The sequence below is a fragment of the Onychostoma macrolepis genome, chromosome 13 (genome assembly GCF_012432095.1).
Source record: "Onychostoma macrolepis isolate SWU-2019 chromosome 13, ASM1243209v1, whole genome shotgun sequence".
Lineage (NCBI taxonomy): Eukaryota > Metazoa > Chordata > Actinopteri > Cypriniformes > Cyprinidae > Onychostoma > Onychostoma macrolepis.
In genome coordinates, this window is record NC_081167.1 from 5,089,572 (window position 1) to 5,107,143 (window position 17,572).

The 17,572-nt window shown below is 37.2% G+C and overlaps 2 protein-coding genes across 3 annotated transcripts; one reads left to right on the plus strand and one right to left on the minus strand.

Annotated features, from left to right (window-relative positions):
• Nucleotides 1-1,180: 1,180 nt before the first annotated feature.
• On the plus strand, nt 1,181-7,074 carry pla2g12b (phospholipase A2, group XIIB). 2 transcript variants are annotated; one of them, XM_058794739.1, is made up of 4 exons: nt 1,181-1,642; nt 3,695-3,771; nt 5,078-5,243; nt 5,498-7,074. In XM_058794739.1, exons 1-4 carry the CDS (start codon nt 1,297-1,299, stop codon nt 5,614-5,616), a joined length of 708 nt encoding a protein of 235 aa, XP_058650722.1. In that variant the 5' UTR covers nt 1,181-1,296; the 3' UTR covers nt 5,617-7,074. The 2 variants fall into 2 exon arrangements, with proteins under 2 accessions (XP_058650722.1, XP_058650721.1); XM_058794738.1 differs by having other exon boundaries at nt 3,695-3,783; nt 5,498-7,073.
• oit3 (oncoprotein induced transcript 3) lies at nt 5,882-17,132 on the minus strand. The gene is made up of 9 exons (XM_058794737.1): nt 16,953-17,132; nt 12,034-12,408; nt 11,834-11,947; nt 10,231-10,353; nt 10,024-10,146; nt 9,780-9,940; nt 8,344-8,756; nt 7,377-7,476; nt 5,882-7,250 (listed from the first exon to the last, which is right to left on the minus strand). Exons 1-9 carry the CDS (start codon nt 17,011-17,013, stop codon nt 7,086-7,088), a joined length of 1,635 nt encoding a protein of 544 aa, XP_058650720.1. The 5' UTR covers nt 17,014-17,132; the 3' UTR covers nt 5,882-7,085.
• Nucleotides 17,133-17,572: the final 440 nt, after the last annotated feature.

The following is a 17,572-nucleotide window of genomic DNA, read 5'->3' on the forward strand; positions in this document are numbered from 1 at the left end:
TTTTCATGCTAGGCTATATTTGGAGATGTTGATCAGTGCATTATTATTAAAAATATTTGAGGTGAAATATGAACATTGATATACATGACACGCATGATTACAGACATTCAGGATTTCATATCGAAATGCTGTTTGGTAGCATTTCATTGGAAAATGGGTATTTATTTATTTATTTATTTTAAAACCTGATATGTGCGTGCTAAGGTTTAAAAGTCTAAAGTGACCTTTATAGAACTTTACAGTGAAATTTATAGGACTATAATCTACAAATAAATAAATAAAAACACTAATGGTATTTTAAATGCTGATAACTAAACAAGAGGATGTCCCCTATCAACCAGAACATGTACACGGAGCAGGTTTGAAATCGTTGCAGTGCATATGATAAGAAAGTGTGTGAACAATTGCACATCAGCAGCAGACACACCTCTTTAACAATTATACAGCATGAGTGCTTACTGAAGAGATAACAGTTCAATTTAAAACATAAATAAACTACTGACAGTTCATGTTGGCTTTGTCAATGAAATATTAATAATGTACAAACTTGTGTTCTAAAGCTAAATCATCAAATAGTTACAAGCTCAACATAGTTTTCAAAGAGAATCCATTAAACTCTGTCCGAAACTTCAGCCTGTTCTGACTTAGTGTGCTATGTTATTTCTGACTAAACTAACTAATATTTCTAACTTTATGCTTCTCAAAAAATATCTAAATTAATTTGAATTCAGAAATAAAAAAAAAATTTTAAATATATGAATACTATTATTATATTCAAAGAAAATAAGCGTCATGTTATTGAGCCATAAATCTTATCAAAGCCTTGCAAGCCAGTATTACTTCATACATGCAATCACTATGTCTCCTACAAATTTCATATAACCAAAAAGCTGAGCACGACATAGGCCTTTGAGATTACCAAAAGTCTGTCGATGGAAAAAAATAGTTGAAATGCGACAGCTCTAGACAAAATTATTGTACAAGAGAGGAGACCCTCTTCTAGGCAAAGTGTGAACTGCAGGTAATCAAAGCAAAAAGTTGATTACAAAAGGGGAGTGTGACTGTGATTCACTGAGAGAGCAAGCCTCAGCAAGAGATTGGACCTTACCTTTAACCTTAGCACCAATCAATGCCTTGCTGTCTGCTTGATCTAATCACAGTTCAAAGTCCCTTCCACGAGGCACTATCAACAGAGTCTGTTTGTGCTGCTCAATCTTTTCTTTCTAAGCCCTTCGGCTTTATCGGTCTCCCCTTCTTCTTGGACCCTACAGACCTCATAGGACCCGGGGCCACATCATGTTTCCACGTGCACTGCCGCTGCTGCTGCTATGTATCTCCACAGGCTTGGCTGCTACGCTTATACAGGCCTCTGCTGATGCAGCTGCGGTGGATTCTCCAGCTGACGGCTCTGTTTTACCTGAAGCTCAGGCTGGTGAAACCCCAGATAACAACTTGATGGCAGATGCCCCTGTTGTGGGAAAACCTGCAGAGACCCAGAGCTCCACAGAAGAATCTGAAGATGATTCAGACTGGGGCTTAGGTTCTATCAGAGGGGGTTTCCAGGCAGTGAATGGCTATTTTGACTCTATACTGGAGCTGATGGGGGGTCGAGATGGTGTATGTCAGTACCGCTGTAGATATGGTAAGTGAAATAGTACTTGTATTTTAGTCTTTTTAGTGGAATAGTCTTTGCATTTTATTCTTTGCTTAGTGTGCATTCTAAACGCTTCTCATATCACTGTCACACTATATGCTTTGGGCAAAGACCTTTTTTTTTCTCCTGTAGAATGCAAAAGAATGTTAGTCTGTACATTAAAATCTCAGAAGATAGTTGACTGTTTGTGACCAAGTGTTTCAATCTCCAAAAATAGGCATATTTAAAGCTTGACAGATGTAGTCAATATGAATTGCCATAAAAGGAAAGGTTTGGAAGAATGTACACATTCTTCTCATTTCCATACTATGTTTCCACTGGAAAAAACAACAACAGTAAAGAAGGTGAAAAATGACTGAATATTCAAGAATGTACAGCTACTTCAAAGTAACCTTTGTTGTGCTTTATAATATGCATATAGTGTTTAAAACTGACACTACTAATGAAAAACTAAATATATGTTTTATTCGATTTAAGTGATTTAATTTAATAATTTGAGAAGTCTCAGTTAAATGCAAAATGAATTATTCGCAGGACATGGTTCTTGATCAACTTTTTATGTAAAACACGCCCTCGCTGATCTGTCCTCACTCCTCATGTTGACAGACATGGTGTGGCATAGGGCAAGTCGATCACACCACTCTACAGATGACAGTAATGAATCAGAACGCTTCATACGCTTATGCCTGAGAATTTAGGAAGTACTTTATTTATCTCTCGACTCCTTTATATTACTGATTTAATTATTACACAGACTTTGCATGTTTTGACTGTTAATTGAATACAAATGAATGGAACTTACTTAATACATACAGATATTGCTTTAATTAGTTTAAATTTATTAAGTACAAGTTAATGTTCTTAATGATTAATGTTGCATAAGGAGGGTAGTGAATGCAGTTTATTCAATCAGTACTCTTCATACACAATAAAAGTGGTTAAAGTGGCCTATGTACAGTTTTAGCTAAATAATTGCTTAATAAACTTCATGCGGGTTCAAAAGTCCTATACTGAACATTTGGTTGCAGGGCTTTGACTAATGCCAAAGCTAAGATAACAAAGTAGTTGTAGTGTCTAACCTTATAATGCAACCATAATTTAATACAATTTAAATAATGTTCCGTGGACAGTGTCACCTTCTCTTGAAATGATAAAGACCATGCTCTGAATACCAAATGTGGAAATGTTTGATACTGTTTCACCATGCAGGCTATAGGAAGAAAATCTCATTTACTCACAATACTCATAATACTTCTTGGATAAGTGTCACATATGTGACATGAATATATGATTTCTCCGTTATTAAACAGGCAATTAAAACTGTCACAAAGAAATGAATGAATTATTTAATTAAATATTATTTCACATTTACTGACATTGGGGTTGCACTTTATTTTACAGTACGTGAACTTACATGTACTTACAGTGTACTTATAATGTACCTACCGAAATGCACGCATCGACCTCTGCTGTTTTAATTCCATATTTTACATTTAGGTAATTTTATCAGGAATTTTGTGAAGATTTTAAAAGCTATGCAAGTGATATTCAACTGTACACTTCAGTTCAAGTTCGAGAAGATCATAATTCCATAATAGCTACTTCTCAGCAGATGTCCCAAAGTATAATAATACTGAATAAGACTGAATTAACTGTAGTGGGTAAATACATTCAGAGGGGAAAAAATGCTGGGGGAAAAAAATGGCTTCTTCAGTTTCAAATGTTATATCTGTAGAACAAAAACCTGGCCATTGCTTTTTGCATTGTCCCTTATTTAATTTTATTTTAGGTTACCAAAGTTGAATACTGTAACTTAAGAAACAGCGTGAAGACAAATTAGTCCAGGAAAATATTCATGAAAATAATGTTTTTGGTGCATTATAAGTAGACCCCCTTTTGTGTAACTGCTTTTTTGTCCACATTTGTAAAACTCTCAATGCTATTTTTATATCAAATGTATTCTAATAAAGGTCAATAACGACTATGTTAATCCCTTAGTAAATATATGATATATTATAATGTATCATTCCTGTTTTTCAGGTAAAGCTCCTCAGCCTCGTACTGGATATCAAATGCCGGAGCCTGATGGTTGTAGCACCTCACTGCTTGGCTTCCAGGTACCGGACAGTGTATGTGTCTCTTTATTTCTACTAACATTAGCAGCCAGTCTGCCTCCTTGAATCTTTGAAACTGTGTGTTCTGTCCCCATGCATGATCTGTGTGAATCTGGCCAATGAAGTGCACACTGGCCAATGAATCAAAGTTGTACTGCAAAGATCCATCCAAATCGACCGATTAATATTTACATGTTAGACAAGAGAAAAATTAGATAATTATTTTATACCTTTCGTGTCTGATACTTGATGACACAAAGACAGCCCTGCTTGTTAAAAGAAGAAAAGCACTGACAAATGAAGCACTCACCTTGGAAGAAGCTGGTAGATATCTCACTTCCAGGTTTGTATAGCATCAAATATAAAAAAGTTTGAATTTAAGGCACTTAGTAGTAAGTAAACTATATACTCTCTTCTTTCCTTACACATTTGTTTCTGTTTTCTCAAGTAATGTTATATATAATAAAATTTTAATAAACCCTAACTGTGACAAAATGAGATTGGTTGATTTACATCAGACTCAGTCAAAATGCCTCTTCCTTTTTAAGTGGGTGGTTTTCGGCCAAATAGTTGCAATGTGGACCAGACCTCATGGCATTAAGTTAAAAGTCTGGCTGTGCATGACCAGTAATGCACAGGCCAGCATAATTTCAGATATGGTGCTCCTAAATTGAGAGACTAGTGCAGACTCTGAAGAGATGGTGAACATCCGACAGGTTCCGGACAGTTAAGTTTGGCATCCAGCCAAAGCGCTGATAGGGCTGCTGTCAGGGAAGAGGAAAGCAAATGTGCCAATTACTTTCACACAAAGATTCATGGACAGCCCTCTGTGTAATTTCTGGATCTTGAATAAATTCTAACTTTGAGGTTTAAGGTGTTCATTCAGAAATCACTTATGCAGGCGATATATCTGAATCCTCCTCTATGGGCGACAAATGTAATTGTCTCATGTTTCAACATTACAAATTACGATGTGACTCTAACCACCATCACTGCATCTCTTAAATAAGCACGGTTATGAATAAAGCAGGAGTCTTCATCTTTTTCACACCAAAGATGGACACCTTTATTTGATGTTGTTTAAAATTTAGTGATACATTTAAAGTCCGGCATATTATAGTTTGGGTATAGTTAATGTGAGTGGGACGTTGAAAGGATGCAATCACATAGGTTCTTGCATTTTTTGTGACTAACTAGTTCTTTGTGTGGTTCTTTGCGTGTCTGAACTGCATGTGGTTGTTTGTGTTTTAACAGTGAAGTGCGAAAGAGTTTTAAAGCTGAAGTTGTGTAATTTGCTGTTACTCCACAGTTTGATATTGGTGTCCCAGCCATGACCAAATGTTGTAACCAGCTAGACATTTGCTATGACACCTGTGGCTCTAACAAGTACCGCTGTGACACCAAATTCCGCTGGTGCCTCCATAGCATCTGTGGTGACCTGAAGAAGAGTCTGGGTCTCATGGCTAAAGTTGAAGGTGCGAAATACACACACACACACACACACACACATTGGGTTTGACATTGGGATATTCCACAGACATAGTGTGTTTTGTATATATGTAATGTATATACATAATGGTATATACGTATATATCTGTGTTGTAACAGATCCATTATCTGTTATGGCTAACCCAGATGAAAATATATTTGATTGATTATATGGATTGTCATATGTAATAGTTTTTTTTGCACACCAGACAAAACCCCTCATATCTCTTCTCTCCCACAGCCTGTGAGACCTTTGCAGACACCATGTATAACACCGTGTGGACTTTGGGCTGCAGGCCCTTCATGAACGGCCAGAGGGCAGCCTGCTATTGTGAAGGAGACGAGAAGGATGAGCTGTGAAGACCTACAAACCACAAAAACACACCACCTTCAACACATATAAACACTTTACAAGTTCAAACTACTCCACACTAGGGGTCAGTATTAGAATGAATCTCATTAAGACCCACCCTGGTCACATTACACCACAAAAATGAAAAGAACAATTAGGCAGATTTACTGTTTTTGGATTCTCATTTGTTTATTATAGTTATTTTATTTATCATTATTATTATTATTTTTAATAATTGTAATTATTATCAGCATACATTAAGTGCTGTATATGACAGACATACTACTGCAATGTAATGTGATATTTATTTTATTTGCATTGCAGCAAAAGAGGTTTTTTTTTTTTTTTTTCATAATTGAAATGAAAACTTTGCAGAAATTAGGCTAATCTTCCTAAAAATGTCATAAAGCAAGCAAAAAAAAAAAAAAAATCAAACAAGCAAATGTATTGGTCCTAAAATTGAAATTTTTTGAAAGTGTATATTTTCATCCATATTTTGGGGAGGAAATATTACCTTTACATTTTCTTGACAAGTTTTGTGAGATTCACCCACTAACCCTCGAACTGGTGCTAGTGGATTAGTTTTAGTTAAGCAGAAACTAAAAAAGTTTATGTTGTATGTGTGAAAGTGTCTATCCCACAAATTTGCAGTGTGTGGTTGTATGTAGGTTTGTTGTATGGGAAGACAATATCCAAAATAGTTTGTGACCACTTCATATGTCCACTTTGATAAACAATATTAATTTGCTTACATTAAAAAAAAGAAAAGAAAAAAAATTCCTACAGTATCTGACAGTGTGTTAGTATAGAGCTACTAGTTAATTTATTATTAGGAACTTTGTTCCAAACTTAAGTTGTTTTGTTTAGAAATAATCAAAATATTATGATTGTTGAACCTCCACAGGGTAGTGATATTTGTGCAAATAATGTTTGATTGTCTGAATATCATGTTCTGAAAACTCAAATGTTCACCTCAGCCAAGTAGTTTTATTTGGTTTTTGTTTTAAATGTAATTAAATGCAGAATGGGTGTTAAACAGTAACACACATGAATGTGTATTGCACTGAGAGAGACAATATGACTACAGACTGTGACAAAAATCATATTATTGGCTGTATAATCATTTTATTTTCCCCAGTAAAACAGTGCTGAACTTATATGCCAATTAGCATTCAAAACTGTAAAATGCCACTCAGTTTCTTGTTCTAAGCTTTAGTGAAATGCCTAGGCTTATACTGTTAATAGCACACACAATACATAACCTACAGTACATGCATGTACATGGAAAGAATATTTTCTAGCGAGGATTTACAGTGTGTAGTAAAAATAATGTCAGATATAGTGGAAGGAAGCAACTGATGCATAAATGTAAGATTTCTGCAGATACTGTATGCAGTATGGATGTGTTTAAATACAGTAAAGTAGCCTGTAGATGGCATTGTGGGTAAGAGATTTTTTTTTTTAGATGTGTGTGGTATCATGGATCTGGCAGTATACGAATGGGTCCGCTGGAAAGTACATGTTGCTCTTGGTGCTGGTCAGTCCAGAGATGTCTCCTCAAGCGCTTTTGGCAGCCCTGTGTACAGCGAGATTCCCCTTGTTCCTGCCCACACACCAGCACACGGCAATGCAGAAACACCTCCTAATACACACACAGTACACACAAAAGTTTCAGCAAAGTAATAGCTAGCTCATTAGCACACAAAAGCACATGCATAGGACAGACCAGACAGCTGCATTTCTCAGCATGCACCAGTTCCCTACTCACTCTATTGTCCTTGCCAATGAACTTGAAGACAGGGACCTGGTAGTGTTTGGAGAGCTGATCCTTAGCCGAAAACTGACGCACCGTACCGTCTGAAATGCAGCTGAGAAATATAAGGCCATTAAAGCACAGCACTCTCTGAATATAGACTGCCTTTGTTTAAAGGTGCCGTAAGCAATCGCTCCTCAAAATAACGTGGATAAATTGTACGTTACTGAAAAAGGTGTCCTGAAGAATCACACCTGCCTCTGTAACAGTATGCGCTAAACACCCCATACAGCACACATACGTCTGCAAGATGTCTGTTAAAGATCTCTTGATTTGTACAAACGTCTGACAGATGTCTTTCCGATGTCAGTTTTACATACATTCTAAATCATATACATCTTAAAGACATCTAATATACGTCTATTTGACACCTGATAGGAAATGTCCAATAGACGTATTGCAGATGAGCAAACACTCTAAAAAAATACGTCTCAAATAGACGTCTGCGTGATGTACATGTACTATCAGGGACAGCTAAAAAAATTGACAGGAGAGCCACCCAATCAGCTCCTGTGCCTTTTATCTGTCAGGTTTGATGAAGTATTCAGGTTTTGGAGATGGATATTGTGGTAGAACCCTGTTGAAAAAAACAGCATGCTGGTTAGGTATGTTTTGAAGCATGGCAGCTGGTTTGAGCTGGTCCTTAGTTGGTCATGTGCTGGTCCTAAGCTGGTTAGCTCCTGCTCAGGACTAGCTTAAACCAGCTAATGACCAACTAAGGACCAGCTTAAACCAGCTGCCATGCTTCAAAACATACCAGCATATGCTGGTTTTTCAACAGAGAAGGGATAGTGTGGTCTAATTCTGTGGCTAGCTGAAGTTAGTAAAATGGCTAAAATCACTTACAGCACCAGTCATGGAGCATGCAGAATGAGTGTACAGAAAATTATGCTTTCATTTTTTTATTATTTTAAATACCTACCCATCTCTGATTAGGTAATATTTTAAGGCCTGGTCAGCTTTGGGACCAGGGGTGGCAAAACAGCTTTCTACAAAAGCAGCAAGGCCATCCACCCGCTCTCGAGGCTCGACGCCAAAGTACAGTGAATCACGCAAACGCAGTTGTGGAGGTTGGTTGTATGACTCTGAAAATTCAGCATTTTTGAAGAGCTCCAAACTGAAGGGGAATATTCCTTCGCTGTGGCCCGCTAACTCGAGTGCTGTGTTGCGCAGACTGGGCAGGTAGCCATCCGACACCTCGTACTGCCGTGGAAACTCACACGTAATTGGCAGCAGTAGTTTACTGGTGCGCACAATCAAGTCCCCATTGCTGCTGGGACTAGACCGTGGCAAACCTGTTACCAAGTTGGTGCTAACAATTTTGTCATCAATCACCTGGAGAAGAGAGAACGGAAGATGATGTTCCACTACATTCCCAGACAACTATCAAATAGTTAACATAATTTACTTCAGTAATGTGTGAGTGAGGAAAAATATAGAAGCTAGAACTTGATTTTATCCATTAGGGTTGGATTCTGAGTAGGTGTTATGGATTCAGTCCTGCAAGCTGCAGATTATGAAGGAATACCATTGGCAAGTACATTTAAGGAGACTTTTTGACCAGGATGACAGTAAAGATCACAGTATTTCCCAGTGGTAACGGTTCTTTTTGACTCTATTATTATTTTCTATTATTGCCACAAGCTGCATAGCAATACTATTTACACTAAGTGAAAATAACATATTTTCTTAGCAATAGATGCTATTTACACTAAATGAAAATAGCAGTATTTTCTTAGCGATATGCTATTTACACTAAGTGCAAATAGTCATAGCGTCTATTTACACTGTGTAAAAATAGCAGTATTTTCTGCTATTTATACTAATTATTGCAAATAGTGGCAAATATCTGCACCTCAGTATTGTAGTACATTATAAAACAGTATGCAATAATAACGTATTGAGTGTAAATGATAAGTTTTATTAAAATTAATAAATTGATGCTAACTTATTTGGACAATAAATCCCTCCCTACACCTAACCCTAACCCTATACTTCATTTTCAACTTTTCGATTATTTTCCTTCATTTTTATTGAAAATAAATGCCTTTCTGATGTGATATGAGATGTGAAAAGGGACAAGAATGAGCTCGCAAAAGGCAGATTCAAACTCAGGTCAATTGTGTCAAAAAGTCTGCACTACATGTTTTGTCACTTACACCACTGGAGCTGTTCTTTGACAGCCGTCTTATGTAATTGCACATTGGTGGGTGAAGTTAGTGTAAATAGCCTCTGCCAACAAGGTGGGCTATTTGCATTTAGTGTAGATAGACACTCCGTTAAAGGGCAACTGACAAGTTTTGGTCCTGGTGTGCATGCAAACGCATCAAAGTTTTAAAAATCCTTAATAATTTTTACCTGGACCACAGTGCCACATGTCTTCAGACTAAAATGGAGGTTAATGTGGGTGCCATTGGAAATGCCCCGGCACGAAGTGTTAGACAGGAAGAGTTCAAGTCCTCCCACCAGGTCTTTGGGAATCGAGACCTCTATGGAGCTAGGATCACAATGCACAGGGACTGCACACAAAACAAATGTTGAAGTGAAATCTACAAACCCTGACAGAAAGAGGCACAAGGTAGGAGAGATAGGTTCAGCTCACCTTGACAGGTCCGTTTGTCATCTCCCAATGTCAGACCCCGGGGACAATGACAGTAATAAGAGTCGGCCTCTGAGGAGCATCCATGGCTGCAGCCTCCATTCACACTGTCACAGCCAACAGTCTCTACACACAACCACAGACACCACAATGCATGAGTTAAATGAAAGCCTGCCCATAGTCAGGATGCTCTGGTTTGCATGTTCTTACCTTTACAGCTCTTCCCGTCCTCATCCAGTACTTTACCTGGTCCACACTCACATCGACGAGAGCCCTTGGTGTTGATGCATATTTCTTCACAACCTCCATTACCTTTCTCACATTCGTTCACATCTTACACATAACACAACAGATCACAGTTAGAAGCAGAAGCAGTGAATGTGGAGTAGAAACTTTGAAGGCAGCATCCTAACTGAAACAGATTGAGCTGGAATGCACAGGCAGCAACTTTGTGCGTCATTCAATGCTTCACCTGAGAAGATATTGTTTTCTATATATGCAACGTTGCTTTAGAATTTGTCTGTCTTACAGAACAGTCTTTGTGTCAGGAGCAACACAAAATGCTGCCTTAAAATGTTCCCTCTGTAGGTGGATGACTGTTTTGCAACAAGGCCAGTAATTTATGTTGTGCTGGAAGTGGAATTGACAGTGATAAGTTAAGGTTCTCCTGAAGGGTAAAAAGGTTATGAAGTGCTTACAGGAAAAAACGAAAGCATCAATGTGCAGGATAGATGGCTTGATGTCCTTAAGTATATCCAATCCAGTAAATGAACACATTCAATTGTTTTTACTTATTCTGTTTACTCATTATTTTGCTGTTGTGTCTTTGCCCCTACAGCATTTGGAGTTGACACTTTCCTCTCACCAGCTTATGAAATAGGACTGCGTTCCTTCTGCAAAGTAAGGAAGGATTTGAGGAGTCTAACCCTTCCAATTAGGGTTTGAATCCCCTAAGCCTCCAAGTCAAACTAAAAGTTGGAAGGTCTTTTTATTTTATTTTAACAGTGTTTCAAGTGGGTCAACCCCATCCTGCTCCAGCCCACCAGTTTGGATCAGTGTTGCCAAGTCTGCGATTTTACTACAGGATTGGGCTACTTTTACGCAGTTGCCGCAGGGTTTTTAGTTTGCGAGTTAAAGCGATCCCCAAGGAATGCAATTTTGATGGCGGAGCCCTCCAATAGAGGGGAAAACCAGAAAAATTGCATTTGGGCTAGTTTTGAATCACAATTAGGCTGGTTTTGTTTCGCAAACCTGGTAACCCTGGCCACCCTGGCCTGGAGTGTTCTAGTAATCCTGAAGACCTTGATTTGCTGTTTCAGGTGTGCTTAATCAGACTTGGAGCTACATCTGCAGGACCTCCGGGAGCAAGATTGGACCCTATACAGTCTTGCCCTAAACTTCTATATATCTTTGGCCTCTGTTCTTGTAACAATATCCTTAAGAGATAGAGACTTGTGAACATAAGTTATGCTCATTCTGAGAGGTAACCATAGCAACAGAGCCAGAAAAAAAAATCTGTTCTCCAAGACAAACTTCAACAGATTGTATCCTGCAAATTACCTACAGATATTCCTTTAAAACTGTAAACCCCTTGAAAGTTTCTGCATAATTTGCACTCTCTTCTTTTTCACCATTAAAAGCATTGATTCAGCTGGCTGCCTTCGTACATTAGTGGATTGTCAATTTCGACTTTCAACAGTCTTATGGTCCCTTTTTCATCACTGCAAAAGCACTCTCTCATTCTAATCGCAATATAACTCTTCGGCTCTATAAGCATTTATCTTGGCCAGGCCTGGACCACACTGTTACTCACCCAGACATGTCTGTGCATCCGGGCCTAGAACCGTTCCCTCAGAACAGCGGCATTCTGGCTCGACAGGACAGTCAGCTCCGTTACACTCCACCTCATCGCATATGTCATAGAAATCTATGGCAACACACATAACGAAACTGATGGAGGTCACTTTTATCCAACATGTCAGAAAGACCCAGTAAAGCAGGAGGAAGACTTACAGCCACAGTAGACGTGGAAGCAGACGGAGGGTCGGGGCAGGCGGTACACATAGTAACCCTTAGCACAGGCCTTAACATCCACATTAGCTGTCCAGTGACAGCAGTTATTATTGAAGCTAGCACACGCTGGGAGGGTGACAATGCCATCGCTAGGCTGAGGGTGGCTTCCGTTCAGCCAGATGGGAGCATGGGTACCACAGTGGTTCTCCTCGATACAGAAGGTTGGCATAGCATCCCCAGCCATCCCCGTAAAGCGATACCACTCTCCCGCCACATGTCGGTCGCACAGAGGGACTCCCGCAGAGTTGTTGACGTGGTAGTCAGTGTTCCGCCATGGTTCATTCAGACTGATATACGCTGAGCAGGGATCTAGAGCTGAGACAGGTAAAAATTGGTCATAACTTGTCAGCACATATTATGCATTAGTACATGCTTGTGCCACCACCAGACTGATGGTGATACTTTTTGTTAAAATAGCTTCCTCTGACTTAAGAGATATAACTATAAATAATCCCTTTGGGCACAACAAATACTTAGGAAGCATTATCACATTTGTATTTGATTGATACAGATTTCCTGCTTCAATTCTGTCACTAGTCATTAACACCTGAGAAATGCCAGTGAAAAACAAGAATCAGCTCATCAAAAAGTCAAATTAAAAAAAGTAAATGAAAATCCTTCAAAAAGGTCTCAGCCATGTCCTCATCTCACATATGAAACACTTGCATATATATATATATATATATATATATGGGATGGCATGAGGGTGGAAAGGATGGAGTTTCCCTTTAATCCCTTTCCCTGTATTTTTTTGTGATCTGCTGTGCATTTTAATTGTTGTTGTTGCATTAGATATATGCATTTTGTTTAGTTTTCTCCCTTTACCAAACTTCTGTCTGCCTGACAAAAGATTTTATACAGTTTATTTTTAAGCAATTTTTATTTTGCATTGAGAAAATGATTCAATATGATGAAACTAGAATCTCCTTTCCTTTGTGGGTGGTGGGGGGTTTACTTTTACTTTTTTAATACTTTAATACCATTTAAAGTTGTACTTTACTTTTACTCAAGTATGTTTTTGGCCAGATACATTTACTTTTAATTGAGTAAAATGTTCACTGAGTATCTGTACTTTTACTTGAGTACTTAAGAATTTTTGAGTACTTTTTACACCTCTGCCCCCCATTAATTCTGGGCCCCCTGTACTATTCCCACTGTCCCCCACTAATGTCATTCCTGCAAACCAGTACCTCATCTTTTTAACTATTTTTTCAAGGAACCTCTGTTCACGCTACTGTTCACGCAGTGTTTTTTATTTACTAAAATGAAACTGTTTCAGCTCATAAGAGTCAATCGTTCATGAATCGTACAGACTACACTCTTTTGCCTGTAAAAGCCTGAAAGGACAGCTTAATAAAAAGCTTAATAAAACAGCTTAATTCATGCCATTATTTTATGCTAAACTTTGTTTTTAATGCATCACATTCATTTGATTTAACAATCTAAAGGGCTATTTATAGAGTTTTTTATTAGTTATTTATTTTAAAAATACGAAAACTTAACCTGCAAGCTTCACTTGAAAGATGAACTGGTCAAAAAGCTTTACAAGTTTTTAAGTTTTGTTGGTGGACAAGATGGTCCATACGCTAGACCTCCACCAAACCAATAATAAACAGCATTATGTATGCTGGTCTATGCTGGAGGAGAGCCTGATATTCTCAGCACCATCTCTTTCAGAATGTGTTTTTAACCAGAGCAGGTTTACTAAAGCTGTACAGATAAAGTCCTGCACCCTAGAGCATGAGCATGCAACTGCTTGTTAAATAAGATCTGTCGGTACAAAATCCTTTTCCTTCAGTTGGTTGGCAGCTTTCAAAGGAAGGCTAATCAATACTCTACACTGCACCACTGCACTCTCCCTTACACTCTCAAATGAATTAGGTCCTCATATGAAGTTGGGCTGCTCTGCTGGACCATGTGGAACTGAAAAATGATGCCGCATAAGGCATGAATGACCATTAGTCAGGAAGCAGCAGCAGCTTGATGAGGCATAGGGGGAGAATCATTTCCACATTAAATTATCACCTTAGATAAAACAAAAATCAATCAATCAATCTAATTCCAAATCATCACAGCAGAGGTCAGGGGTCAGGGGTTTTCATGCAAAAACACAAACCTTTAAGTAGATTGACATTTGCCTCCTCAAAACCCTCACACAATGCATTTAAATGTGACTTTTACATTTTCCGAAGGAAATGTGTGCAGTGCTTGTCTATGCAAAACCAACTACCATTATGCTAAGGTGTTGCTTTTTGTTTACTAAAAGTGTTTGTTGTTGTTGTTTTGGCTTTTTGCTATGCTGTAGCCAGGGTGTTCTGAATGGTTGCTATGTGATTGCTTACTGAACCAAGTGAAAAGAGCACACCCAGTTTCTGATATTCATATGATCACTTAGAAAAGTATTAACACATCTCCTGCGAGTTGCATGATTTGCCATAATATTCATGTGTAATCATTTTAATTTTAGAATTTTCCAAATCACAAACACTTTGTAACTGTGGTTTTGAAAACAGCACTTTCACACCCACAGACATGTTTTAATATTATAATTAATATTAGAGGGTAGTGCTATCAGCACAGGCAGACTGTAGATAGGTCTGTCTCCTAGGGATGTTCAGCTGATACAAGAACAGCCGGAGGTCAAGGATAAACGGATGTTCAGGTCATGACTGTTTACGGTAAACACACCATCCTTGGACACTGTTACAATAAATTCTCATCTTTCACATCTGCTGCATATCCACATATACAATCCCACCTACCCACCCCCAGAAACGTTTTGTTCACTCCAAATATTGGAGAATGTTTCTTGATAAATATGTTTTGATTAATGATTCAAATAGAATAGAATAGAATAGAATAGAATAGAATAGAATAGAATAGAATAGAATAGAATAGAATAGAATACAGAGCCAAAAGCATTGACTCGCTTTTACCTCCAGAGATGTTTAACTAAAAAATAACAATAATAATCTTTACCTTCATTTCTACAGCTATGATTAAGTAATAACATTAATTAATTAACATTTGGATGTCACATAACATTATTAATATTGCTTATAATCAGCTTTGGCACATAACTCATCCCACATCATTTATGGTATAATAATAATTCATAGTTCAATTTTTTAATTAATAAGCAGATGTCTGTTAAGTGACCGGATTTATGATTTCCATGAACTTACATTGAGGTACATGAATCCTATCTAGAGACCAGCAGCTTTATTACAGAAACATTATGACTCAGAATCTTTTTTGGTAACCATGGTAATTTTAATTAGGAATCTTTTTCAAATCTGAAAGGCTTAGTTCACCCAAAAAATGACATTCCTGTCATAATTTACTTACCTTCATGTTGTGCTAAACCTGTTTGACTTTCTTTGTTCTGTGGAACAAGATCATTTGAAATGTCCCATTGTCTCACTTTTTTTCTTCTTTTTTTTTTTTTTTTTTCATAGTAGTCAATGGTAACCACAATTCTTCAAAATTTCTTCTTTTGTATTCAGCAGAAGAAAGTCAAACAAGTAAGGAATGACATGAGGGTAAGTAAATAATTGTTACTAACTAACCCTTTAGAATACTGTTCCATCATTAATGAATAACTACACAAGAACACATGAGTAACGCAATATTAGCACTCTAGTAACTAATAGTTTCTAACAAGAAACTCTTATTAATGAATTAGTAAGCAATAGTGCTTAGTTGAATGTGGTAGTTCACTATTAGCTAACAGTAACAACTATTTTTCATACCTCCTTAATAACTGCTAAGAACTACTGTATACAGGTTCATAATTAATATGAATAATGCATAATGTATAATTAATTCTAAAGTGAAGGTCACGTAACACACTAGTAATGACTCAAGTATTACCAAATTCTTCAGAAGGAATTATTAATTATCTGGATCAGTATTCTAAAGTGAATAACATGATTAATTCTCTAGTAATGACTGAAATCATTGTAAGCTTTTGAGGGTTTTGTAAAGTATTGGATAGTAATAATTCAGGTGGCACTACATCCTTCTAAAGGAATTATTAATTATTTGGATCAGTATTCTAAAGTGAAGGTCATAATAACTCTAGTAATTACTGAAATCATTGTAAACTTTTGGGGGTTTTGTAAGGTTCTGGTTAGTAATTAATTTTAATTTCTAGATTTGGTAAAACACTTAAAATCATTACTAGTGGGTTACCATGATCTTCACTTTAAAGTTAATTTTACATTATGCATAATTCACATTAATTATTACCCTTTATATAGTACTTCTTATTGATTAACTTATAGTGAACTACCAGTTTCAGCTGAGTGCTATTACTTACTAAATCGTTAATCAGAGTTTCTTGTTAGTTAACAGAAATGAATCAATTTAAATAGTGCATTAGTGATTTGATCCTGTGTAGTTATTCTTTAACGATGGAACAGCATTCTAAAGTGTCACTAACCATTTAAGTCAAGGATTAAGATGGGAAGTTTCTGTAATACAAAACATCAAAAACACTTAGGGACGGGCAAGTAAGAAGATTTTACCAACACCACATACTGTAGCAACATACAAAAACCACACAAAACACTCTAGTCATTATTCAGTTGAAATCAGTTCATTGTTGATTCATTTTGGTTCAATAACTGTAAAGTCCATCAATTATGGAATGAGTTTAATCTATAAAGCAGCTCTGGAGAAAACAGTGATGTGTTCAAAAAACTGTCAAATATGTAGTACTATAGCAATATGCTGATCACAGTCATTTGAAAAACTGGAAAATGGAAAACTGGTTGGCAGTTTCCCTTAGAATGCAACTCAAAGAATAAGCACTTAATTATAATAAGCAATGTACATATAAAACAATACATGCTTACCGATGGTCTGTGCTGTAGTCGCAGCTTGTAGAAGAACAACCAGAGTGAAAAGCATGGCCATTGGTAGAAAGAAACTTATTAAACGAGAAAGCCACAAACGTACACCCAGTTATTCCAGTCTTGTCACAGTTTGTGGAAGAGCTTTGTGATTTAATAGTGGATTCTGTTATCTCTGTCATTATGAAGGATGGGTCTACAAGCACAATGACTGTTTGTCGTCTTCCCGTGGACAGGACATCTATCTCACCTTGACCTCTTCTCCTGTCCCTTTGTCTCATGTCTAAGAAGACCCACCCCTCCAGATAGAGACAGGACCATCCTCTCATTGTTACTAGAGTCCGGCTTACTCATCCCACTCTAATACAGTACATCTCCCAGAATCCTCTTATCTTCCCACCCAACATGTCTTCAGTTGCTGGCTCCACTTACAGCAGTGCACATGTGATGCATTTAGCAGACGGTGTTAAGAAATTCAGGTGGAGTGGACATTATCTCGATGGAACTCTCAACTTCTCAGATCTAATGTGAAAACTATAAATTCATGGCATTCAGCTTTTAATGTTGTCATTTTTTCTAAAATCTTTGTAAAAAATATTTTATTGTTATTTATTTATCTATTC